Below are 26,682 nucleotides of genomic sequence, written 5' to 3'. Positions count from 1 at the left end.
AAGCTGGGATGAAGTGAGAGAGTGGCATGGACATATGTACACTACCAAATGTAAAATAGATAGCTAGTGGGAAGCAGCTGCATAGCACAGGGAGATCAGCTCGGTGTTTTATGTCCACCTAGAGTGGTGGGATAGGGAGGGTGGGAGGGAGATGCAAGAGGGAGGAGATATGGGGATATATGTATATGTATAGCTGATTCACTTTGTTATACAGCAGAAACTAACACACCATTGTAAAGCAATTATACTCCAATAAAGATGTTAAAAGAAAATAATAGTAGTGTCCATCTTTTGAAAAAAAGCCTCCTTTTGATTTCAGGTACCTTTTGAGAAAACTGTTTTCTTCCTCTTCTATCTTTCACAGCAAATCTACTTAAAATAGTTGTCTCTGTTTCCTCAGTTTTCAGTCTTTCTTTGATCCATTCTTCCCATCCCATCTCTCTAGTAAAACTGCTTTTAGGAACATGATTTACATTGTGACACATCCTGGGGTTCTTTCTTTATTTTCATTTTATTCGGTTTCTCAAGGAACTTGGAATTGTTCTTTGGACACTGTTTCTCTTGGCTTTGGTGACACCACGGTTCACTGATTTTTTTTTTCCTTAACAAACTGGACCCTCAGTTCCCTTCACCTTTGCTCATTGAATTATGAACTATAGACTTGAATGCATTGGCAAAGGAAAGCACAGCCCAGAAAAAGCTAAGAGACATGAAGGATAGATATTAATATTCTATTCAGGAGTCCCAGAGGCAAAAACAGAGAGCATGGGGAGTAGACAATGGCCAAAATAGACAAAACAGCAGGTAGTTTTCCATATCCATTGTTGGTCCTAGACAACCCTCCTGCCTTCAATATCATATGCTTTCAAGTCTGGTGATTTCCCCAAATACTCCTAACTTTCACAGCACTTCTTGAGAGGATTGGGATTCAGGTAGATTGGTTAAGAGTCTCTTACCATAATTTTAAAACCTAAATGATTTAAATATATCAAAGTGAACCACAACTTGTTGATGGAAAGAGAAAGGATAAGACAAAGTTAAGAAATATTCATATACAGAATTTATGAGGTGTATTAGTTACCTATTGCTGTGTAACAAATTATTTCCACATTTAGCAGCTTAAAATAATATGCATTTAATATCTCATGCAGTTTTAAGGGCCAGGAACCTGGAAGCAGCTTACTGGGTGGTTCTGGTCAGAGTCTCTCAGAGGTTGCATGATCAGGACAGTCTTGAGGAGCTGGACAGAAGTTCAGTTTCAGAGGATTGGGAGGTGAACACTTGATGGAATGGAGAAAGTGAGCTTAGATTAGCTTTCACCACACTGTGCTCTGTGGGATACTTGCCTCCCGAGATGCTCCTTCCACTGAGGGTTCTGTGGTAAATAAGAGTGGAGAACAGCTCAGAACTCACCCCACCCGATAGAAATGTGCCTTGGGAAGGTTCTGTGACAAGTCCTGAAGCCGAGAACCCATTTGACTTGGTTAATCCACCGTTTCCTTTTTGACTAAGGAACCTCTTTATTTGTTTATTTTTATGATGCACCTTTTTTTGCTACCTCAGGTATCTTTTTCTAAAACTTAGATTTGATCATGTCCCTTCACTCATGAAAGCAATAGTGTCCCAAGTGGGGGTTTAGGAGGAAAACATTACAACTTAGAATTTCATCCTTTTAAAACTTTTGTGGTATTTTTAATATATGTAATATTTAGCATAGTAAATGAATATATAATTTATTAGTAAATATATAGGTATTCAGGGTGTACACGCCACACTTTTTACTGAGAGAGTCTACAGGTGTGCAGAATAAAGTCTATCCTCCTTAGCATTTAGATCAAGCTCCATGAATCTGACCATCAAGGCTTTTCTTTAGATTTTTCCCACCCTCTACTTCTCCCTCCAAGCTATGCCAGTGTGCTTACCCCTCCTACAACATGACAGAGACTTTTTAAAAAAATCTTTATATTTTCTAGGATGTTATTTTTACCTGAAATATCTGTTTCTTAAATCTTATTTTTTTCAAGTTTTAAGAATGTATTTGAGCAAAAATTGATTCAAATGAGGCTGCATTCAACCAGAAGTAGTTAGGAATGCTCCATGGACAGGAGCAGGGGAAGGATTTTTATAAAGAAGATGCAGAAGCAAAGCAAGGAAATGATTGGATTGGCTGTAGCTGAAGCACTCAGATTCTAGTTTTTAGTTTTTAGTTTTGTTATCTACCTATAAACGGGACTGGATCCCGAATTCTTCTAGTTTCCTCAAATATCTGGCTATGACTCTCCAAACCACATTTCCAATTTTCTCCCACTCTTCTGATTTGGAATCACTAAAATAAAGATTGCCTTAGAACCTCACTGGGAGGGACCATACCGGGTCCTCCTCAGTCCCCAGACGGCAGCCATGCTTCAGGGTCCACATCTCCCGATTAAAAAGGGCTCCTCCAGACTCAGACCTGCACACCCGCTGGAGCTCTAAAAGCTTATTTGTTTGTGAGGACCCATCTCAAGGATCCCTTCAGCCCTAAGGCTTCCCTCCATTCAGTGCTCACAGCACATCTGCATCTGAGTAATAAAGATCCACAATCTTTTATGTGTAGTTCTGAAAGCTCTCAAGATGGAGAGTTTTGAAAACTTATTTGGTGAGAAATCTGACTTGAACCGACATGAGACTATTCATGTTTTTTTTTGTTGTTGTTGTTGTTGTTTTAATCCCTCTAAATGTGTCTCTTCATCCATTTTGCTGCAGAATATTAAGTGCTTGATTATGGGCTGCCACTCCAGACCTCATTAGGTATAGACACTATATTTCTTTTATAAAACTTAAAAAAGTCAGGATTCCAAGGCAAATCTATCTGGTCCCAAGTATTTAGGATAAGGAGCCTGTAAAATCTTATGATTGATGGTGATTAGCCATAATAAATGCTTTCATACATATTATATCACTGCTTCCAACAACAGGCCTGCAAGGTGAACAGGTGGCCCGCTTTACAGAATACGCAGCTCAGCCTCGGGCTCCCTGACGTTCTTGAGGCTGTGGTCCCAGAGGCCGGCAGGACCAGATGTCAGATCCAGATCTCCTGTCTCCAGATTGTCCCACTGTGCCACAAACTCCATTGTATAGTGTTTGTCTCATAAATGTTAAGTCCTTTATAAGCAGGACTTAACTCTGAGATGGAATCCATGGTTGGCATTGCCCGTAGCATAGTCTTTAAACAACTCCTTCGTGAAAGGTAGAATTTACACCATAGCAATACTTTAAAGGTCTAATTTAAAAGAAGTCACAGGGGCTTTGGGGACAGATTAATCTCTGTTCCAGTTGCAGATCTGCTATTTATAGTCTCACTTACTTTGGACAAGTCACATAGGCTCTCTGTGCTTTGGTTTTCTAGTTGTAAAAATGGGGGAAACCATAAAAATCTTTAGAAAGGGAGATTATAACAATCGAAGGTGAAAATACACGTGAAGCGCACTTAACATTCATTCACAAATGGTTATTATAAGAGGAAAGTGCCCTCATTGATACATCTAACAGATAAAAATTGGATTCATAAAAAAGGAAGACTGAATCTATGTATAATACTGTTCCTGCAAAAAGATTCACTAATCTGTGACAACAAGCTCTTCACTTTGTCCATTTAACATTTTGCTTGTTCTTGGTGACATGGCCTGATTGAGGGTCTTCATGGATAGCCCAGGAATGAACATCTTTGTTCTTAAAGGTCTTAAGGTGGAGTGATCTTCATTTCTTCACATGTTCCCCATTCTCTCATTTCTTCTCTTACTTGCTTTCTCAGTCCCCCCACCCCAAACCTAAATGACTTCTTGAACTTGAGGAGAAATTTAAAAGAAAGAGGAAAGTAAGGATAAAAGGAAAGCAAAACTGAGAGGGAATCCGGTTTGGAGAATCAGCAGGCACAGCCTTTCCCGTCTGCTAGGAGTCAGCTTGCAGCCCCCTCGCTCCACTCCACCTGTGGACCCACAGGTTACTTAGCTTTGCTGAAGACACAGCACCAGTCTGCATTTTAAGGAAACAGACTGGATGGAACTGCCACTGTTTTTATTTTTACTCTGTTAATTTAAAACTGGCATAGGCCTGGCACTTTATTCAGCTTAGAACATGGAAAATCACACTATTTTTTAGTCTTTCTCAATTCTGTTTTAGTCCCCAGTGTCTGGGGTACATGGGCCCTCAGTGCATGCGAGGCATTTCTGGATTCATGGTTAACTTCATCCCAAACAATACGAAATGATGCTCTCTCTCTTGCCCTTCATCACCCTCAGCTCACATTCCCTCCAGAGCCCACAGCAGCGTGCTCCCTTTGTCCTGTGCCAAACCTTCTTCTTCACTGCCTTTGGTTTTCTTCTTTGCTCAGTGTGTCCTGCCACAGTTGGTGGGGGGGGGGGGGATGTGGGGAGACAGAGAGAGAGAGAGGGAGGGAGGATAAGTGAGTGAGAAAACTCAGGCTGTTGTGACTTACCAAGGATTTTTGTCCAAGATGAAAGTATCAAAGTGTACCAGATAGAAATAGAAAATCGTGCTTTAAGTAGGAACATATGCTTTACTTTAGAAAAGTAAAAATTGCAGAGGATTATCTTCTTCTATTGTGCTCTCTCTCCTGCTCCTTATTTTTAGATGGAGGAAACACACACAAAAAGCCAGAATGGGATCCACTTCTCACTGTTTTATACACTATATTTCTTATCTAATTCATGGAAAATTAAGAATCCCAAAACAAATCTGGCCCCAAGTCTGTAGGAAAAGTACCTTCACTGCTACCTTCTGCTCTGGACTTGATGATTCTTCTGGCTTCCTAGCTGGTCTCCCTCCTTCCAACCTTGCTGCCATTCAGGGGCAAATCAAGCTACTCCTCTGCTCAAAGCCCTCAGATGGGTCAGAGCCTGGTCCTCTCAGAGGCCCAAAGAGCCCTCTGTGAACTGCCCCTGCCCCTTTGATATCACCCTACTGGTTTCCTTGCTGTTCCCTGAACAGGCCTGGGATGTACTGCACTCCTGTCTCAGGGCCTTTGCACTTGCTCTTTCCTCTGTTATGCTTTTCCTCCAAATAACTGAAGTCTAGCTCCCTCATATGGGTCAGTCTTTTCTTGCACCCCCCTCCAATACTCCCTTACCCTTTCTCCTTAGCAGTTAAAGATTATCTGGGGGGTGAAAGTGATTTTTTTTTACTCTTTGGACATCCGGGAAACTTTCCTTGAATATCTTTGGCCTCTACTCTGAAATTATTGCCTCTTAGGAGCTTTAAGTGGTAATCTCATTCCTATTTAAGAATCAGCATTGGAGTATAGATACCATGAACTCATAGCTCAAGGTTAAAAGTAAAATGAATATATATTTAAAATGAATATATATATATATATATATTTGTTGTTTCAAAAGTCTATTCTAGGATCCTTCTCAGTTATTCTGCATCCCAGTGTTCAGGTGAGACCCATTTGTAACCACTTCTCATCCATCCAACAGGGTGGACTCAGCGCCCAAGCTTTTGTTCGTGTGGAACTGGAGGATGTGAATGATAATGAACCCGTGTTTAACCCGTCAACCTATGTGACGAGCATTAGCGGCCAGACCCAGCCAGGCACTGAGATCATCAATGTTCTTGCCTCAGATAGAGATTCTGGGATGTATGGAACAGTGGCTTATGAGCTTGTCCTCGGAGACCTGTCATTCTTTTTCACCATCGACTCCACCACAGGTATGTGAGCTTGGAATCAACAGCTTCTGCATAAGAGCCAGAAAATTAGCTGAAGTGGTTTTTCCTTGGCAGGGGTGTTGCAAGACTCACTTCACCTTCCATAAGGCAGCAAGCCATGCTGAAAAGAGCCGGGCTTTGTAGGTTAGGACTGGATCTGATTCCCAGCTTTGCCTCCTCTTGGTCTTATGACCTTCATTGGTCTCAGTCTCCTTACCTTAGAAGTAGTGCTAATAATCCCTATGTTGCAAAGTTTTTGTGAGGATTAAAGGCAATAAATTATGAAAGATGCTGGCTAGTGGTATTTATTTTGCAAATATGTCCCCCCCATTTGTATGATCATCTAAGGATGACTTGCATCATTTCAACATACAAATACACCCCACTAGTGTAAAGAGCATTGTACGGACGTCCAAAGAAATCCCTTTCTGGTACTAGGTCTGGCATTCCCTTAATCTCTTCGGGTCTTAGTTTCCTTGTTTTTGAAATGATACCTAAAGCTCCTTTTAGTTCTCTAATGTGGTAATTGTGTATCTGCCAAAAAAGTCCAATGGGCAAACAATCTTTCAGAAATAATCAATATTTAAGAGGTTACTTCCTCTTCCTATTAGTTTGTTGTTAACAAAAAAAAAGTTTGAAATATTTGGTTACAATATTTGGTTACAATATTTGGTATTTTATAACCAACATTTGGTTATAAAATTTCAAGTGTATAATATTACATTATAATCCTATGGAGATATTACAGATATTTTGTCCAAAAATGAGGCTGCAAAGAAAAAGAAAAAATTTTTTTTTCTTTTGCTTTTTTATTTTACAAAATATTTTATTTTATTTATTGTAGTAAGAACATTTAACCTGAGATCTACCCTTTGACACATATTTCAGTGTACAGTACATTATTGGTGACAAGAGGTACAATGTTGTACAGCAGATCTAGGGTTTATTATTCATCTTGCTTAACTGAAACTTTATGCTCATTGATTAACAACTTGCCATTTCTCCCTCCTCGCTGGCCCCTGGTAACCAGCTTTCAACTCTTGGATCTTATGAACTTGCCTATTTTAGATCTTTCATATGAGTGAAATATGTAGTATCTGTCCTTCTGTGGCCAGCTTATTTCACTTAACATCATGTCCTCCAGGTTCATCCATATTGTCCTCTGTTGCAGAAAGTCCTTCTTTTTTTCAAGGCTGAATAATATTCCATTGTAGGTATATGCCACATCTTTTTTATACATCCATCTGTTGATAGACATTTAGGTTATTTCCGCAACCTCGTAATTGTGAATAGTGCTTCATTGAGCATGGGAGTGCAGAGATCTTCTCAATATTATATTTCTTCTTAAAACACCTGCTCTGCGCATGGTTGGAACGTGTTTCTGTTGTGATGATGATGATGTCAGGTGCTACACTAGGCAGTTTCTGTACATTGTCTCATTGGATTTGTACAACATCCTTTGCAACGACCACATTCATTAGCAACAAACAATAATTGACACGGGGAATCTGATCTACCGAGTTAGTTTGCCCTCTCAATGAGCCCCATTAGGTAAAGAGTCATTGCTTCTTGCCTGGTAAGTGTACTTCGCCTGGCATGTATGACTGGCCGGGGGATTAGTTGTTTACAATGGCAGTCTTTATAAGGCAAAACTTTCCTTGCTCAAAATAATCCACTGATATGGCCCTTTTAACATTTAAAAGATCAGAAGAAAATACTTTCTTTAGGAAATTAGTCTACTTATCTTGGCTTTTTCAAAATTCATGTAAACTGAGGACCTTAGCTATTTAAATGGTCAGGCCCTCCAGGGCACTAGCATTGCCAAAAATATATAGGTCAGCCCATAATCAGGGCACAGGATCTAAAAGCATTTAGCAGATTGTTTTTAAAAGACATCAACACACTCATCCTCAAGTTTCCCCTGGATGATCTTGAAGAATGAGCTATACTGTATTGTGTTTTTAGGAGATATTTCTGTTGTTGTGCTGGCTTCAGTCAGCCACAGGCTTCCACTCCTGGCACGGGAATTAGACAAATGCCATTGTTAATCAGGGAGAACACTTTAAGTAGGTTATTATCTAGGGAAGTATCATGGTATTTTTTTAAAGCAAAGACCAACTTTGTAATGGAAGTAACCTTGGGTTATTATTGTTGGCAATTTCGATGTTGCTGCATTTAGGGTGAAAACATTCTCAGTCTTACAGTGCTGAGAATGTGGTTACACCTAATCACAACTCATGAGAAAGTCATAAGAGCTGGTAATGCTTTACTTTAACCTTTAGAAGAGAATGAAACAGTATCATGATTAACTATGGGAAAAAGTTGCCTAGTGAACAGGTAGTCTCCAATTTGAACAGTTGAGTTGTTCATCTGTTGGTTGACTACAACTATGGACACATTTCCTGTTTTGTACATAATAGTTAGGCCTCTAGGCCATGCCATAAAAGTCAGTTTAACTGTTGATGTTCTCAAAGAATAGAACAAGGAGCTGTATTGAAATATGGTTTTCCTCTTCTGGATCTGTGTCTTTGTTGAACCTATAAAAGGCTGGACTTTCTTGCTTTCACTATAAAGGCCTGTCTCTACGGAGCCTGCCAGTGTAAACACAGTCTCAAGAAATTGCCTCTGTCAATAAATATATGTGGAATAAATGAATAAATGACCTTTAGAAATAATTGGAAAGTGATTTAAATCCTTATTACATCCTCTTAAGAAATTGCAAGACAGTATCATTGATAACACAGAGCAAACCTTCATTTAAAATCCTCTTTCCCCATTGCAGCATGGCGGAGACACTAGGGCCTACCCCCACTTTCTCCAGAATTCTCCCAAATTCCCTCTCCAGTGTAACTGTGCCAGCTGTTTTCTAGGTATACAAAGTAAATACACACACACACACATGTGCACACACACACACACACACACATGCATATAGTTGTACATAGTTATATAGTAGAGGAGAAATTGAGAATTGATAGCCAATTTATACATTGTCACTTCTTTTTTTTTTTTTTTTTTTTTTTTTTTTTAAAGGAGTGATATTTTTTATTTTTACAAATCTCTTTAATGTTGGCTTAATTGCAGAAAATGGATTTTTATATCTGCCTCTCCATTCAGTGTAGTGATGTTTCATTTTGGTTGAAATATATGAAGAAAATCTGGTCTCACAAAGATTTGGTTGGGAAGAGGAGGAATATTTTAATAGCCTTTTCTGATTGTTGAGGGTATTTTTCTTTGATAACATACCAAAACTCAACAAGTGATAGCTTCTGAAAGGTTAGTCGCAATGTGGAATCAAAAAACATATCAAGGAAATCCATTGATCTTTCTTCCACTTGAAGGGCTCTTTTACGCATGTGTGATTGATTCTTTTTTATTGTTTTTTTTGTGATTGAGTCTTCCACAGTATGTATCAGTCATTTGGAAAATACTAGTTCCCTAAGTTATGCAGATCTTCCAAATATTGTTACATGTCATTATACTATATATTTAAAAATCGCATTCATTAATATCACCACTGATCTCATCAGAAAAGTCTTCACGTGTTGGTGAGCTATCAAGCTCACTGCGGTGGATTTGAGTTTTCCAAAATTCTTTTTTTTTTTTTTTTTTTTTCACACACACACACTGTATTTTATTTTTACAAGAGATAAATCGACTGACACACTCATACTATGTCATAGTATTGACATTCAGTCCAGTAATCCTCCACTGTAACAGCTCCTTTACTTTGCAGTGAAAATTGATTTGTATATTCTTTGCCTCTGAGTCCTTGTGGAATTTTTTTTTTTTTTTTAAATTCAGACAGAAAGTCACAAAAATTATACTCATCCTCATCAGTTCACTCAGTCCCATGTAATTAATTTTTTTTTTTCATCTTGATCTTTTGTTAGCACTTTTATGAGTTCATCAGTTTTTCATTAGAGTTCTGAAAATGCTTATTCATTCAGTTCAGCAGTACAGTCCGTTACCAGAACATTGTCACTTCTTGAAAACTCTAAAATTCTCTCTTAGAGACATTCATTCATTTTCTCATTGGTTCCTTCGTGCTTTCATTTTGAGGCTTCCTATATCAGACATGTATTTTATAAGCTTACATACTTTGTGTTATAGCCTCAAGTGTTCATGAAGATGAGATTTTCCATTGATCTGTTTGTGCCACAAACAAGACTCGTGCATTGAAAATAGAGCTCTTGGACTTACTGTGTTCATCTGGGAAGAAAAATGTTTTAGAGAAAACTGGAGGGTGTGTGGCGATGTCCTAGTTGTTTTCTCTTGTGGGTTTATCTTCCTGTTCTGTTTCTGGCTTTCTAAGTGTTTTGCTGGTTCAAAGAACATTTTTGTATAATGGGTTTCGGCACCAGGAGAGAGAGATTGACTTAAGCCTTCGTTTCTGTTATTCTCAGTTAGTGGGTTCTTTTGATGTGGGCATGAGGCAGACCACACTGTTTTGAGTTTTAAAAGGAGGAAACACAAGAAGCTTATTTATTAATAGCTCTTTTTCATGTATTTTTAATCCCATTTTTTGAACTACAGGTTGATTTTTTTCTACATTGTCTGAAGTAGTCTCTTTAGTAAATAAAAGGAGCAATTTCTGTCTTTTGTGTTGTCTTATTTATTTAGTAATTTTACTCTGCAACAAACATTACTTCTAATTCAGATTATTTTAAGGTGACAGGTTTCACGCATTTGTGTGGGTCATTTATTATTGCCCAGTTACCTCTTTTGCTAGGGCTACCTGTGGTTAAATTTTTGTGATTTATCTCATGTTAATGACACACAGAAAAGTCAAAAGTTCTGAAAAGAAAGGCAGAAAATGGAAGCAAGTTCATTGTTTCCACAGATATGAACCAAGCAGTGTTCTCGGTGTTTGGGATACATCAGTGTATAAGACAGACAAAAATTCCTGCTCGCTCTCATATATCTGACAACAGACATTACGTTGCCTCGCCTATTGCCTGTTCTGGGTTTAGTTGTTGTGCACATAAAAGCCAGGTTTAATACCATGGAAAAACAAGGAATTAAAAGGGCAACTGAGTGAGTTAAACCAGCCCCGCCTCTGTGTTTAGTTGTAATCTCTTGTTTGTGCAGAGTGTGTGGATTTTAACAGGGATTGTAAGTAATGTAGCACAAAGTCTGTTTTTATCTCAAGGGCAGATTCTTTTCTAATGTTAGTTTTACACTCAGTATTCATACCTTGTAATGATTCTCATAATTCTTCATGATTGTCACTTTCCTACATTCAGAGCATTCTGATATATAGTTAACAAATTAATACCACACCTTATTTCATAAGGGATGTGAGCTTGCTCATGCCCCCCAAAAATGACTTTCTTTCATTTGCAAGACAGAGACTAAAATTAATCATGAGCACCTAATCAGTGTATGTCACTTTCATGGGAAACAAAAGCATGTTAGAGAGTTTTCTCATTAGTTTTTCCAGTATAAGATCACAGACTCTTGGAGATGGAAGAGACATTACAGATCAGCTCCCTCATTTATTGGAGGAAGAAATTGAGGCAGAAAGGGATTTAGTGACTTCCCTAAAGGTACACAGTTGGTAAATGGCAAAATTGGACTTGAACCCCATCTTAGACCTGTGATCTTTCCCTATACTGTTCCATCTCAGACAATACTTTTTGACATCTTTTCCATATATTGCCTATTTGAGCCTTACATCAACGTATGATATAAGCAAGGCAGATGTTTTTATGTCCATCGTAAATTAAGAGACTGAAAACCCTAAGAGACTTACTGATTTGCTCAAGGAGTTAGTAGTACTCCTGACACTTTTACTTCTCGAATTTCCATTTCAAAGCTCTTTCCATGGGACTTCCCTGGTGGTGCAGTGGTTAAGAATCTGCCTGCCAATGCAGGGGACACAGGTTTGAGCCCTGGTCAGGGAAGATCCCACATGCCGAGGAGTGGCTAAGCTCATTTGCCACAACTACTGAGCCCATGTGCCACAACTACTGAGCCCACGTGCCGCAACTACTGAAGCCCGTGTGCCTAGAGCCCATGCTCCACAACAAGAGAAGCCACCGCAATGAGAAGAAGCCTGTGCACCGCAAAAAAGAGTAGCCCCCTCTTGCTGCAACTAGAGAAAGCCCATGCGCAGCAACAAAGACCCAACACAGCCAAAAATAAATAATAAATAAATAAATAAATGTATATAAAAAATAATCTTCCCATGATTATGGTTTAAAAAAAACCCAAAAACTAAAGACAAAGCTAAGATAAATGTAAGTTCCATTGATTCAACTAAATAAGATAGAAATGATCTCTCATTGTGACTTCCTATATAAGCCTATTTGAGATAATAATTATCTGTTGATTTATTTACTCTTTTCAGTTGAATAAATAGAATTCAGTGGAATCTTTCAAAATAGGTACATTTTTCTTAAGAACTGTTTTAGTTGTCAGTATGAGATAGACAAATTCAAAATATTCATCCTACTCCTTTCAGCCAATGCAGCTTAGTTACCCAGATTTGTGTGGAAAATAAAGGGTACAGTGTCATCTATTTGGTGAATAAGCTTCTATATTCTCACAAAAGGAATATAGGAAGGACACCATAAGTATCAATAATCAATAAGAAATTGATATTGATATCCCATAGTTTTTGGTCTGTCTCTGTTTTTGAGAAAATTACAGACTCCATGTTTGGTGAAGGTCATGATTTTGTGCTTATTTTTGTTCTTTTAAAAAAAATTTTTTTTTGTTTGTGTTGGGGCTTTGTTGCTGTGCTCGGGCTTTCTGTAGTTGCAGCAAGCGTGGGCTACTCTTCATTGTGGTGCGCGGGCTTCTCATTGCGGTGGCTTCTCTTGTTGAGGAACACGGGCTCTAGGCATGAGGGCTTCAGTAGTTGTAGCACACAGGCTCAGTAGTTGTGGCTCGAGGGCTCTAGAGCACAGGTTCAGTAGGTAGTTGTGGCACATGGGCTTAGTTGCTCCACAGCATGTGGGATCTTCCCAGACCAGGGATCGAACCCGTGTCCTCTGCATTGGCACGTGGATTCTTAACCACTGTACCACCAGGGAAGTCTCTTATTTTTGTTCTTAACTATCCCATAGCTTTCAGTTTTAGTAATGACCTATAGGTTATTTTCTAACTATGAAGTACTACTTTGGTGAAGAGTATCCCATCTTTTCCAGGAAGCTTGATTCTAAAAGTATTGCTTAATTAGTAGAAGAACATGATTTTATTTGTATATCAGATTTAAGAGAAGACCTTTGTCTTTAAGTTCTTTTATTAGTCTATCAATTAAAAAAATTCATCCCAGCAATTTCCTCTATTTAAATAAGTGACAAGATAAATAACATAGACAAATACTATTGCACATTATAATTAGTATGTATAAATCTAAGCACTACAGTAACTAAAACTTAAAATAAGCAGTGCTCTGTAAGTGAATCAACATCTATATTTTAAAGTTAAAATTGATCCCCTGAACTGGTGGTTAATGATAATTTGCAAGTGTCATGAAAAAAATGAGAGCCAAATAATCACTGTACTTTAAAGTCTTAAAATATAATGTCATAAGTCTTAAGCTGGCTAATATACAGGTAAAGAGAGCTATTGATTTTACTTACTGTTTTATTATTTATTTTATATATATATATAATATGTAATATATATATTTTTTACAGCTACATTTTCTGGCCCATCAGCTTTTAGTAGACAGCTTAGTCTATTTAAGAATGTTGAATTCAAGTAAGTGAGTTTTCTAGCTCCCCTTTATACTTGAATGTTTTTAGAAGTGAATGTTTTGAAATATTCCACATATAGAAGGGCACACTTAATCTTAATACTCTCCTCTTCTAAGTAGTGACTGTTCATTCAAAGAAACTTACTAGCTTCTTACTGGTCTCTAGTAGAAACTGTTTCACTGCACAAAGTTGGCTTTGCAAGCCAAAAAAGTAGTCCTTGGCTCAGAAGAAGCCTAGTAAAATTCATACATATAGGCATGAGATGGAACTTGTTCAACTATAGAAAGACAGATTTGGTTATCTCACCTCCCTGCCTAAAATCTTTCGATGACTTTCCATGGCTTTTTGGCCAGAGACCAAATCCTTGTTATGGTCTCCCAGGCCTTTCATGACCTGCCCTCCTTTCCCCTGTGGCCTCAGCTTCAATAATTCTCTTTAATCTTTGTGCTCATTCCTTACACCAACTACTATTTCTTCCCCTTCTCTTCCTCCTCCTCTTTCTTCCTCCTTCTCCTCCTTTCCCTGAACCCACCGTGCTTCCCTCCGTAGGCACGTCATGTATTTTCCCTTGTGCACAGAACAGTTGATGGCTCTCTGTCCTCTTCTCTTCCCACACTCACATATTCACCTAGGTAGTGGCCTAACTCATCCTTCAGAGCTCAGGTTATAGGTTACTTTTTCATAGAGGTGTTTTCTGACGATTCCCTCCCCAAGCACATTAAATCAGGTCCCAGTTTATATTCTAGCACAGCTTCTCTTTATATTATAATTACATATTTTTTGATTATATAATTAATGTCTGTGCCCTGCAGACACGGTCTATTTTGCTTCCTACCGCCTTTCCAGTTACTAGCACATTTCCTGGAATGTAGATGGTACACAGTAAATGGTCGTTGATATAAAAAAGGAAAGAATGAGATGGAGCTGTTGCCACGAGAAAGCTTGCAGTCCAGCTGAGTCGACAATAATAGAGCATATAATATACAGAGAAGAGATCGGTGGGTGCCGGAGCTGGGGGTGGGGTGGTGCAGGTGAAATGGGTGAAGGGAGTTAAAAGGTACAAACTTCCAGTTATAAAGTAATAAATCCTAGGGATTTATGTACAGCATGGTGACTGTAGTTAACAATATTATATTGTATATTTGAAAGTTGCTAACAGAGTAGATCATAAAAGTTCTCATCACAAGGAAAAAATTTATAAATATGTGTGATGATGGATGTTAACTAAATTTATTCTCATAATCATTTCACAATACATACATATATCAAATTATCGTGTTGTACATCTAAAACTAATACAATAGTATATAGTCAATTATATCTCAATAATAAATAAATTAAAAAATCATATGAAATTACAATAATTTTTAAAGTTTAATACTGGAAAAGAAATAGATACTCAGTCCAGACCAGAGTACAGAAAACTATGGAAACATATGTGGAAATATAGGGGGAAAAACCGTATAGAAGAAGGCCAGAGACTCATTAATTACATTCCGAAGGTCAAGTATTGAGCGTATGGCCACACACAGTAGTATAGTTATTTGACCAAAAGAAGCCCAGCTGTCTGGCTCCTAAGAATCTTCAATAGATGGTATTCCATACTTAAATTATTTTATCTTCAGACTTACATTAAGCAAGCTCTTTCTTTTGATGTATCAAACTGAATGCCAATTACCAGGTTATAGTGAAAAACCATAACTGTCACAGGAACTGAATTCTTAAGGCTTCGTGTCCAGATTGCCTTCTCCACTCAGGAACACTATGGAGAAAGCCAAATCAGTCTTGGAAAGTTTACAGAGAAGCGTTGATTTTTAAAGAAGGGAATGAGATAATGTTAATGTTTAGTGGTACCAGATTAAAATAACTGGATGGATCTTCTCTGTAATAAAGATGCTCTTGCCACTAGAAGAGAACTGTGAAGGCCTGCTGACTCACAGTGCTCTGCATTACTCTGCTGTTCACTGGGAGGTAAATACCTGAAGGCTGTTCCCACTTATCTTTTACAGCCTGGGCCTGAATTTGTGTGCCTAACATTTACCTCTCTTTTGCCTACTTTTTCTGGACTCGTCATCAACCCTCTGGGTTAGAACATTTTAAAAGATACATTTCAGATACAATCAAGTGTGTAGGCCATAGACTCTCACTGTCTCATGTCTCATTAAGGTGACTTTGCATTTGTCTTCCCTGAAACAGAAGTTCTAAGAGTAAACTCCATGTATTGATGACATGATGACCACAGTGTGCGCAGACCTTCAGAAGAGAACTTGGGAGAATCTAGAGTAGTCGGGGAACTTGAGCTGAACCTCACAGGAGGGCTCAGATTTGATAAGCAAGCAGGGGAAGAATGATAGTGATTCAGGGGAAGCGAAGAATATAAATGAAGATGTGGAGAGGGAGATTAGTAAGCATTTGTAACAAGAAATGAAAATGGAAGTTAGGGTTGAGTCACTAAGATATATACCAGAGGGACCCTATGCAGGATTATTTACAAAGGAGGGAACTGAAAACCAGTTTGATTTTTCTTCTGAACTTTACCCACCTTGTCAGAAGTATAAAAGGTATCTAAATTGGAGATAAAAGGGTTGATAATTTGGAGAGAGCTGCTGTGGATTTGTGGGTTTCCCCCAGGTGGGGTGTCTGCACTTCACCAGTCAGAGAACTGAGTACTAATCCTTGCGGTTTGGGGCTAACAGACTCAAGTTTGTCTCTCACCTGAAAAATCTAGAGCAGGAATGATGGACGGTGGAAGAAAGGAGGGGTTTCTAGGGTGAAGACAAACTGTTCCTGGAGTTTGTGGGGCCCGTGGTCCTCTGTGGTGGAGACAGCTGGTGTGGAGTTGTCTTAGGTCCTGTCCGCTAAGGCCAGGGGGAGAGGTCTGAACGTTGTTAGCTTTTCAGGAGGCAAGGAAGCAGTAAGTGAACAGTCTGAAGAGGGATATGGTTACGTCTGTTAAAGTAGCCTCAGATTAGAAGATGGAAGCTTTCTCCAAAAAAGCCACAAAAGCACTAGTGATAGAAAGTGGTTTCTAAACAACTGCCCAGGCAGAAGAGCACTGACGCTCCATCACTGCGATGGTGCCTGTCCAGTGAGAATGTTCCCACTCCTCTCCCATCCCCTCCTTTCCCCCCGGATGCACCGAGACGGTTCAGAAACTCATATTAGCAATATGAGGAGGAGGAGGAAGAGAGCTAGGTGAGGAAAGAGAGAAGCAGCCAACGACTTCGGACCTACAGCATGTGCTCCACCTGACCTTTTTTTTTTTTTTTTTTTTTTTTGCCTTAAATTATACCAATTTATTTATTTATTTTTAATTTTATTGGAGTAGAGTTGCTTTACAATCATGTGTTAGTTTCAGGTGTACAGCATAGTGATTCAGTCATACATACATATATTCATTCTTTTTCAGATTCTTTTCCCCACCTGAACTTTAACTCAAGTTTACACTTTGATTCTTCTAAAAACATTTATATTCTAGTCATTAAATTGAGACTGTTTTGTGACTTAAAGTCACAGAAATAACTTTAATTGGTTGCTAGTGATTGTGGAGGTGGTAGGAGCTTCCTGAATTTTCACGTAGGGACAGGAGAAGAACAGGTGGCCATACAAAATAAATCAAAATAGGAGAAAAGAAAAAAAATGCTCTATGATTGCATCCCATGAATTGTGTTTCATTATCTTACTTGTTACACATATTTATGACAGCACGAGATGATGGTGTCTGAGGTGGAGAGATGGGCTACAGAATGATCTAAAGCTACACTGAGTGTGATTGGTTTATGAAAGAATGTAGAAGCATGACAAAGAAGTTTAAACTTGTTTGTTACAGGAAATAAGGAATGATATAAGGGTTTTGAGCACCAGTGTGTCATGGTGACATTTAAGGAAAATTACCCTGGGAGTAGTATGTTAGGTGGATTAAAAGACTAGAAAATTTGAACAGGGAATATATATATTAATTAACAGAAAATATATAACAATGTACTATTATTACTATAACCAGGGGTAAAGTAATGAAATTTGTACTAAGGAGATAGAGAGGAAGAAACTAATCTGAGAATATTTTAAGAGGAAAATGATATAGGAATGGTGACTAGTTTGATTTATTAATGAAAGAGAATGAGTCACACATAATTCCTTAATTTTAACTAAATGATCAATGATCCAACTGATGTCAAATTGACAAATATCCCAGGGGAAGTGCTACCTAGAAAGAGGCACAGAACTTAATTCAGGTGAGAGGACATGGGGAGATACTAGGATAAAGTAACTATTGAAGTCACAAAACATGAGAATATTTTGATGGAAATAATATATAACAGTGGTCTTCAAACTTTAGAGCACATAAGAATTACTGATAGAGATCATTAGAAATTCAATTCTGGCATTCTTCCCCACTTCTATAATCTTTCTAGAAATCAGAATATCTAGGTAAGAGCCTGAAAATCTTTGTTTTTACAAGTGGCCAAGGGGATTTTGATGCATGTGGTCCAGGGACACCATTTGAGATCCTTCAGAGACTGGAAGAAGAGCCTAGTACTTAACAAGAAAAATGTTTAGAAGTCTGAGCAGTAGGAAGGACTGTGGTCAAAATCCAAGGAATTGTTAGGAAAGGCAAAAAGAAGACTATAACATAACCAGAGGAGAGAGTCCAAGGGCAAGGGGCTGTCATGGATCAGATAGACTGAAGGAGGAGAGGGGCATGAGGATGGAGGCAACATCCAGTCTCAACCTCCGGTCTCCCATCTTTCACTCACATCCTGCCCGTATCTTTTTGTTTTGGTTGTGTCTCATAAATAGCATATGGTTGGGTAATTTCTATCTTTTAACTAGAGTATTTTGTCCATTCTGAAGTGTTTCCCAGTCCAAATCTGCCGTTAGTACTGAGTCTCACTCATGTTAACATATTTCCTCATGTGTTGTGTGATTTTCTACTGTGGACTTGGATCTTTATCTGAGACAATTCTTGAACCCCGGGGATGAAGGTGGGTTCCTCTGGAAAGTGTTTGTGCTTCCCTTGCCCAAGTGCTCTAGGGAAGTACCAGTCTACACTGTTTTAAACTAAATTATTGACTTGAAAAATTTCACATCATCCTATACTGTGAATACAGTCTACAAACTAGTGTGAAGTTTGGCTTATGTTTAAGAATTCTCAAAGGACATTTTTACCCTTCTGTTCAGCACCAGGTTTCAAGTCATAAATTTTCACTGGGGAGGCAGGGGTTTATTTCTAGCTCCCTCTTACACTGAAAGTTTTGTGGATCTAATTTTATTGGTGGAAGTCTTGCAAGACTCTCCCTCTCCAACCTGCTCCCATCCCCAAGGGCCCTGGTCTTGTCTTCTGCCTCCAGAGTTCCACAAAGTCATTAAAAGAAAAGTTCAAGGACACTAGGGTTTGGTAAATACACTGAAGGCCAAAGCCAAATTCAGTATGCTGCATATGCTCTCGGTTCCTGACATCACTTAATTTTTTACCTTCTTTACTGTCAATTTGTTTAATGTATTTAAGAGGTTATGTTTTTATTTTTTTGCAGCACTTGCTTTCAGGCGGAGGGTTGGTCATTGTATTTAGTATCAGAAAACAGTTGTTCCCTTTAGTAATTCTTTCAGTGATAGTTTGTAAGAAGTAAATTATCTATCTGTCTTGGTCTTATTTTATGCTTGTGGTAGTTAATTTTATGTGTCAACTTGGCTAGGCTATGGTACCTAATTTTTGGTCAAACACCAGTCTAGATATTGCTGTAAAGGTGTTTTTTAGATGTGATTAACATTTAACTCAGTAGTATTTGGGCAAAGCAAATAATCTTCCATAATGTGAGTGGGCCTTGTCTGATCAGTTGAAGGTCTTAAGAGAAAAGACTGATGTCCTCCCAGGAAGAAGTAATTCTACCTCTAGACTGCTTTCCAACTCAAGACTGTGACATTGACTCCTGTAGAAATTTCTAGCCTTCCAGCCAGCCCTACAAATTCCAGACTGGCCGACCCCCATATGAGCCAATTCCTCAAAATAAATCTCTCTCTCTCTTCTCTCTTTCCCTGTCTCTCCCTCTCTCTCTCTCCCTCTTTCCCTATCTTCTCTCCCCCCATCTCTGTCTCTGTCTCTATCTCTATCTATCTATTTCAACTATTCGTTTTTGCTTCTCTGGAGAATCCTGACTGATCCAACGTTCATCCTGTAAAATAGCTTATCTGGGGCTTCCCTGGTGGCTCAGTGGTTAAGAATCCACCTGCCAGTGCAGGTGACACAGGTTCGAGCCCTGGTCCGGGAAGATCCCACATGCTGCGGAGCAACTAAGCCCGTGCACCACAACTACTGAGCTCGCGCACCTAGAGCCCGTGCTCTGCAACAAGAGAAGACACCACAATGAGAAGCTCACACACCGCAACGAAGAGTAGCCCCCGCTCACTGCAACTAGAGAAAGCCCGTGCCCAGCAACGAAGACCCAGTGCGGCCATAAATAAATAAATAAATTTTTTAAAAAATAGCTTATCTGAGTAGAAAATTCTAGGTAGGCAGTTGTTTTCTTCTGTAACTTTCACAATATTACTTCATTAACTTCTGACCTCTGTTGTTGCCATTGAGAAGTCTTGTCAAAGAATTGTTCCTTTATAGGTTCTCAGTTTTTCTTCTCTTGTTGCTGCTGTAAGATTTTATCTTTGTCTCTCTTTATTCAGAAACGTCACTGATGTATCTAATTATCAGCTTCTCATTTTCCTGTATATGAGAACGCATCCCCCTCAGAAGTACCACCATCAGCCACACTGGTCTTGCAGTCCCCCCTTGGGTGGCAAGCACCACCCTCACTGTGCCTTCTCAAAGGTGATCTGAAGGTAGATTTCTAGGTTTTGAACATGAACAATTTACTGTTATATAAATATTGCTAAAGTGCCTTTTGGACAGTGTACATCCATACCACATCCTTTATTAACCTTGCATAATATCACTTAAAAGTTTTAGCAAACATTAGAGGTGAAAACAAGAGGTAGTTGTTTTTATTTTGCATTTGTTATTTTTAATGAGTTTGAGCATTATATTTATTCATAATTTATTCTTTCCTATCTGAGTTATCTGCCCTTATCCACTGCTACCCTAACTTTTGGCTTACTTGTATTTTTTCATCTTAGTTACAGAACTCTTCAGTTATTATATATACTAAATTGTTGTTTATATATTTTCAAAATGTTGTCTTTTGATTTTATTTATAAACCATGGAGTAAACTAATGAATAAGTGAATGAATGATAAGAAAGACAAAAACCATTAAAGTACAATGTGGTAAATGTATGATAGGCACATGTACTCAGGCCACTGTGGGATACTGGAAGAGTGGTCTCTGAAAGAGAGTGGAAGGTAAGAGAAGGTCATCTGCGCCAGGTGAAGGTTGAGCTGTGCTTTAAAACATGAGTAGAAATCATTGTCAGAGAAGATGAAGAAGTTATTGCAGGAAGGGGATGCAGCAATCCAAAAGGAAGAGCAAGATCTATTCTGGAAATTAGAAAGAATTGGCTGTGCCAAGAGCAAAATGTCCTGTATGGAGAGAATGGCGCCACAGAGATGCAAAAGCGCTAATTGAGTGGCTTGGTTATTACGATAAAGCATTTGAACTTCCCCTGAAAACTGGGGGAAGCACTGATAGGCCGAGATTTGGATTTTAGGAAGATTATCCTAATACAAGTATGAAAAGTGGTTTAGAAGGAGTCAGTCTGAAGGCAGGAAGACCAGCTTGTGGTCTAGTTGAGGCAGGCATTAATCTTTTCATTGTCATAATCATCAAGAGTGGAAAATAAAACCCTTAAAAAAGTCTCAATAATTAAAATCGAGTTAACTCTAGAAGACTCTGTACCCAGAGAGTGGGGGGTAATTGGGGTAGAGAGACTTTTCATTTTCTTCTTTAGACAGACACTTTTGCATTATTTGGGTTTTATTTTTTAATCAAGCCAAGACTTTAATAAGACAGAATGTTTGAAGCTAATCAATAACTGAAGGGAAAGACCTGACTTAGAAATTAGTGTGATGAGTATTGAGTGGTTTGGTGGACCAGCAAATCAGTGTGAACCCCAATTTTAACATGGCTGCTAAAAGTGGGTGTGATAATACTTGGTTACATTAGTATTTTATAAGTATTCCAATAAAGAGTGTTTATACTCTTCTTCATTATAGTCAGATTGTTATCTGGAATCACGTGTTCCTGGATCAACTTGGAGAATGTTCAGGAGAAAGAAACTGCAAGTGAAATGACATAAAATCATGTCAGATAAGAAAATGGGGATGCTGTGCCTGGAGCAGGTCTGATGAGATATTTGGCTTTGGTTATTGATAATGTGTTTGCCAAGGAGAAATAAGACAGATTCACTAAATTTCTAATGGAAATAGGAACAAGGAATTGGAGTTATGAGAGGGCAGATTTGATTTAAAAAAAGAAAGGGTGTCACCTTTTTTATACCTAGAAAACTGATAATTCTGATGTTTTTGCCAGCTTCTCATATCATTTTGCACATATGCTCAAGTTCTTTGATTGGAAAGTAGATGTATCAAGGTTCTCCAGAGAAATGGAACCAATAGGAGATATATAAATATAAAGACATATAAAGATAAATATAAAGAGATTTATTGTAAGGAAGTAGTCCTGTGATTATGGAGATTAACAGGCCCCAAGATCTGCAGGTGAGTTGATAAACTCAAGACCCAGAGAACAAATGGTGTAGCTCCAGGTTGAAGGCTGGCAGTCTCAAGACTCAGGAGGAGCCAAGATGTTTCAGTTCAATTCCGAAGGAAGGGAAAAAAACCAATGTCCCAAGTCTAAGACAGTCCATCAGGAGGACTCTCTCTTACTTGGAGGAGGACCAGCCCTTTTGTTCTAGTCAGGCCTTCAACTGATTGGATAAGGCCCACCCACAGCAGGGAGGCCAATATGCTTGACTCAGTCTACCCATTTGGGTTAATCTCACCCAAAAACACCCTCACAGAAACATGCAGCATAATGTTTCACTGAATATTTGGGCACGCCATGGTCCAGTCAAGTGGACACATAAAATTAACCATCACAGTAGCATTAACAGATCAGGTGTTACTATTGCTCATCAGTATTTATTGCATGTTATCTGGTTTTTAATTCTCTCCTTCCCGTACCCAGGGATTATTTACTTAACATCAACTCTTAGTCATTTGGAATCCACCACACTTTTGCTGATGGTCTGTGCTCGAGATGGTGGTGGGCTCACATCTGTCACTAATGCTGAAGTCACCATACACATTCTTCAGACAACTCTGGCACCCACTGAATTTGAAAGGCCTAAGTATACTTTCTCAGTTTATGAAGATGCGCCTGAAGACAGTCCTGTGGGAACAGTGAAAGCAAAAGAGTCCTTGAGTAAGTACTTACTTCTTATGCTGCATTGAAATCCATTACTGGAACATTTTCTATATTTTCTTAGGTTGTACAGTCTTGAATAAATCTTTCCTTTTCTCCATGCAAGAATTGAGACAATACAATCTATGGCTTGCTCTTTGTTCTTTCAACATTATTTTCATCCTACTTTTTTTTCTAATCACAAAAGTAATAGGTACTTTTAACTCACTCTTCAAAGCGCGCACATGCGCGCGCACACACACACACACACTTCCAAAAATTTTTTTATGAAAATACATCCAACTATCTTTGTTGTTCTACAATGACCATTTTTCCCCACTTTGTATATTGTGGACAGTTTTGCAAGTTACTGGACATCATTCCGTCTCATTAAAATAATAAGTTGTGTAGTATTTATTTAAACATTTCCCTTTTGCTATCAATTTGAATGATTTACAATCATTTTTGCTAGTCCAAATGATACTCAAGCAAATATCCTTATATGACTTGTACAGATTTCTCTGCAAGAAAAATTCTTAGAAGTGAATTACTTGTCCAAAGATCTTGTCCTGCTCCCTAACCCTAACCCATCTTCTCTCCTTCCCTTAAATTTTAGGGAGGGTATTTGCCTTTTATCGGTAGGTATCATAGAGAAACACCAGTGTAAACTTGACTTTGCTTCCTCAAATATATAAAACAGACTGTAAAACAGGCATCCACATTATTTTCTGAATATCTTTCCCTTTTACTTAATACAAGAAGAGGGAAGGAAGATGGTGAAACTCGTGGCTTGCTCCTTGTCCATTGGACATTACTTTTGTCCACTAATACATCTGAAACCATGTGTCCACTTATCAACAGGCTTTGGAGAGCTGAGGAAGATGTGAGACATTGCATCGTATTCTCTGTGGATGTGATATACATTAATGCTTTCAGTTCTCAGTGTTTCCAGTAGGTACATTGTTTTGGCATAAAGTGATTGCTTTCTCTTTTCATTTTGTTCTTTTTTTTTTTTTTTTTTCCTTTTCAGATTCCTCAGAGCCAATTCTTTATAGGATCTCCTCTGGTGATCTGGACGGAAAGTTCTTTATTCACCCATGGCTGGGCACCATTCGAACCCAGAAGCCGCTGGATCACGAAACGCAGCCCATGGTTGTGCTCACCATTCAGGCACAGCTCAGCAGCTCCCCCGCCTGCAGCAGCACAGAGGTCAACATAACTGTCATCGATGTCAATGACAACCGCCCAGTGTTTCCCAAAGCCTCCGATGGGGTTACGATATCCCAGGGCACAATGCCTGGCACAGCCTTGTACCACGCCCGTGCAACAGACAAAGACAGCGGGCCCAACGGGGTCATCCACTATACCATTGCCAGTCAGAGCCCAAGCATCTTTTCCGTTGACTTGGGGCTTGGTGTGGTGTACCTCAACGAGAGCCTGGCAGGCGCTGGGCCCCGGGAGTGCACGCTGACCCTCATGGCCCAGGATCTTGGTGTTCCTCCTCAGGCATCCCTGTTAGTGCTGACGGTCATTATTGAAAAACAAGAACAAAACCCGTCTTTAACTTTTGAGCATTTGGTCTATCAAGCGGAAGTTAGTGAGTCCCTCTCACCGATGACCCCAGTCCTGAAAATCCAGGCCTGTCCGCTTGGCCCGCAGCTCACATCCCCACAGCTCCTGTACTTGCTGGAGTCCGGCACAGACTCGGCTGCATTTGGCATCCATCCTTACACGGGTTGGATTTATTTGCGGCGACAGCTCGACTATGAATCCACACCAACATATAATTTTAGAGTGTTTGCCTGGATCCCGGAGGACAGAATGTCACAAAATGTGAGCACTTCAGTAATTGTTCATGTCCTGGATGAGAATGACAATTCCCCTACCTTCTTGCATGATGTCTTGTTTCTGAAAGTCAAGGAGAGTCCTGTTCCCCAAGGGGTAATAGGCAAAATTACAGCAATTGACAGAGACTCGGGAAAGAATGGACAGCTGTCATATTTCCTTTTGTCTGATGGAAAATTCTTCAAGATGAATCCTAATACAGGTAGCATTTTGTAGCTTGTACTTATTCCTTTAAAATTGGAATTGACAAAACTCAAATCTTTTAGCAAATATATAGTTAAAATTACAGTTTTTAATAAATATCTTACTTGATTATAGTATTGTGATTTTTAAAGTGAAGTCAAAATTGAACAGAATTTTCCCTTAAATGATTCATATTTCTCTTGCCTCACACCCACATACTGTCCATATATGGTTCTTATTTTGAATTAGAGGTACACTCAGAACTGGACTAGGTAAATTCTTGTGTAAAGTTTAATTCCATCCCCCCTGCCCAACCACTCTTTTTCATTTGTAGATGTCTTTAAAATTTTTCAAATAATATTTTATAAAATATAAATGTCATCGGTGAAAAACTAGAAAATAATCCACTTTTTAAGATTTTAAGATTTCAAAATCACTCTTTTGATATATTTCACTATTCTCATTTTGATGAGGGAAACATAGGGAAAGGGCAAATATTTACACTGAGGTTTTTTTCATGTCTTAATTAGTTAAGTTAAATATACAAATGTTATTATATTGTATACATTTACAAGGTCTTTAATTCCTGCAACTACCTACAAATGAACTATGTTTATACTGCAACCATGTAGTTGGAGAAACTGAAACTCGGGTAGCTCAAGTAACATGCCCAAGGTCACGGAGTTAGAAAGAAGTGAGAAGGTCACCACTTTGTACAATTCCAGGAGGCACCATTCATGTTGTGGACTTTGTATGTGGTGCCCCTTGCTCTATCGTGGGACAGAATTTGAATTCAATTCTGATTACCTTCAAAGTGCCTGTCGTGTGGATTAGGAAAAGGTGCCCCTTCCTCCAGCAGATGGAGCTTTACACCAGGGCACAAGGCCTGCCGAGATTGCAGCTGTATCTCGGCTCCCATTCAGTCCTGAGCTGGGCCTCGCAGCAAGGCACAAACTGCACCGGCTGCACAGGATGGCCGGCTTGCTCTTTACTTCCACGTGCTAGATAGTTCTCTAGGTTTTCTACTGCACTCGGTAATTTATTTTTTTTGAAAGAAGCTGAAATATACATTCGGTTCCCCCATGATCTCTCTCCCACAGTTAGTCCAGATTCAGAAGACCAGGTGTCCATTCCTAGAATTGCTGTACGGCTAGAAGCAAGAAGCTTCACCTTGGGACTCAGTTTCCTTACCTTGAAAAAAGGAGAGAATTGCCTCCATGCTCCGTGTCCCGCTCTGGGGGCGGGGGGGTGGAGGTGGGTGAAGAGTTAAAGTGTTATGAAGGGGCTTGGAAAGCTACATACTCGTAAGCTGTTCCTGTTCACTGGGGTTGGGGACAGTGGGGCAACGCAGGGGTTGACGACATCCTCCAGTGCGTGGCAGGCATGCGCAGCACGCAGGCACGCCCTCCACGTCCGGGGCTCTGAGCAGCCTCAGGTAGTGACCCGAAACCTCACTTCCACGGAACCCTACGTGGAACCCCCACCCCCAGCCCCGGCTGAGCCTCCCAGTCTTTCCGAACAGCTGCTACATGTCAGAGTTGGTGCAGCAAATAAAAATGTGTTTGCCATTCAGGATTTAGGGTTTTCCTAGAAGAATTGCATTTTGGAACTTTAAAGATGCAGTTGTTGTCTTTGTCATTTTTGTTAGAATCACACAGTAAACACTTTATAAATATAGTTGATATAGTAAGTGGATATGGTAAACACTGCGTTATACCTTCACCAATTCAGCAACTTATCCAAATATGAATTTTTTTGTTGTTGTTCCTGATTTCACTTTTTGTTTTGTTCTACACACTGTCATTTCATTTGGAGGAAAAGGGCAAAAAGATCTTGGAAATGGCAATGTTAGGTAGTAGTTGCTTCTTGATTACTTTCTCACAAATAGGC

The 26,682-nt window shown here is 39.1% G+C and overlaps 1 protein-coding gene across 1 annotated transcript in view; it reads left to right on the top strand.

Moving 5' to 3' along the window:
- DCHS2 (dachsous cadherin-related 2) overlaps positions 1 to 26,682 on the top strand; it is a 335,957-nt gene that overhangs the window by 165,045 nt on the left and 144,230 nt on the right. Inside the window, exons 3-5 of the mRNA XM_059923955.1 lie at positions 5,478 to 5,709; positions 22,549 to 22,785; positions 23,795 to 24,811. Coding sequence (XP_059779938.1) covers positions 5,478 to 5,709; positions 22,549 to 22,785; positions 23,795 to 24,811 — 1,486 coding nt within the window. The remainder of the gene's footprint in view (positions 1 to 5,477; positions 5,710 to 22,548; positions 22,786 to 23,794; positions 24,812 to 26,682) is intronic.

Source organism: Balaenoptera ricei, chromosome 5 (genome assembly GCF_028023285.1).
Source record: "Balaenoptera ricei isolate mBalRic1 chromosome 5, mBalRic1.hap2, whole genome shotgun sequence".
NCBI lineage: Eukaryota > Metazoa > Chordata > Mammalia > Artiodactyla > Balaenopteridae > Balaenoptera > Balaenoptera ricei.
This window is presented reverse-complemented; position numbering and strand designations above follow the sequence as displayed.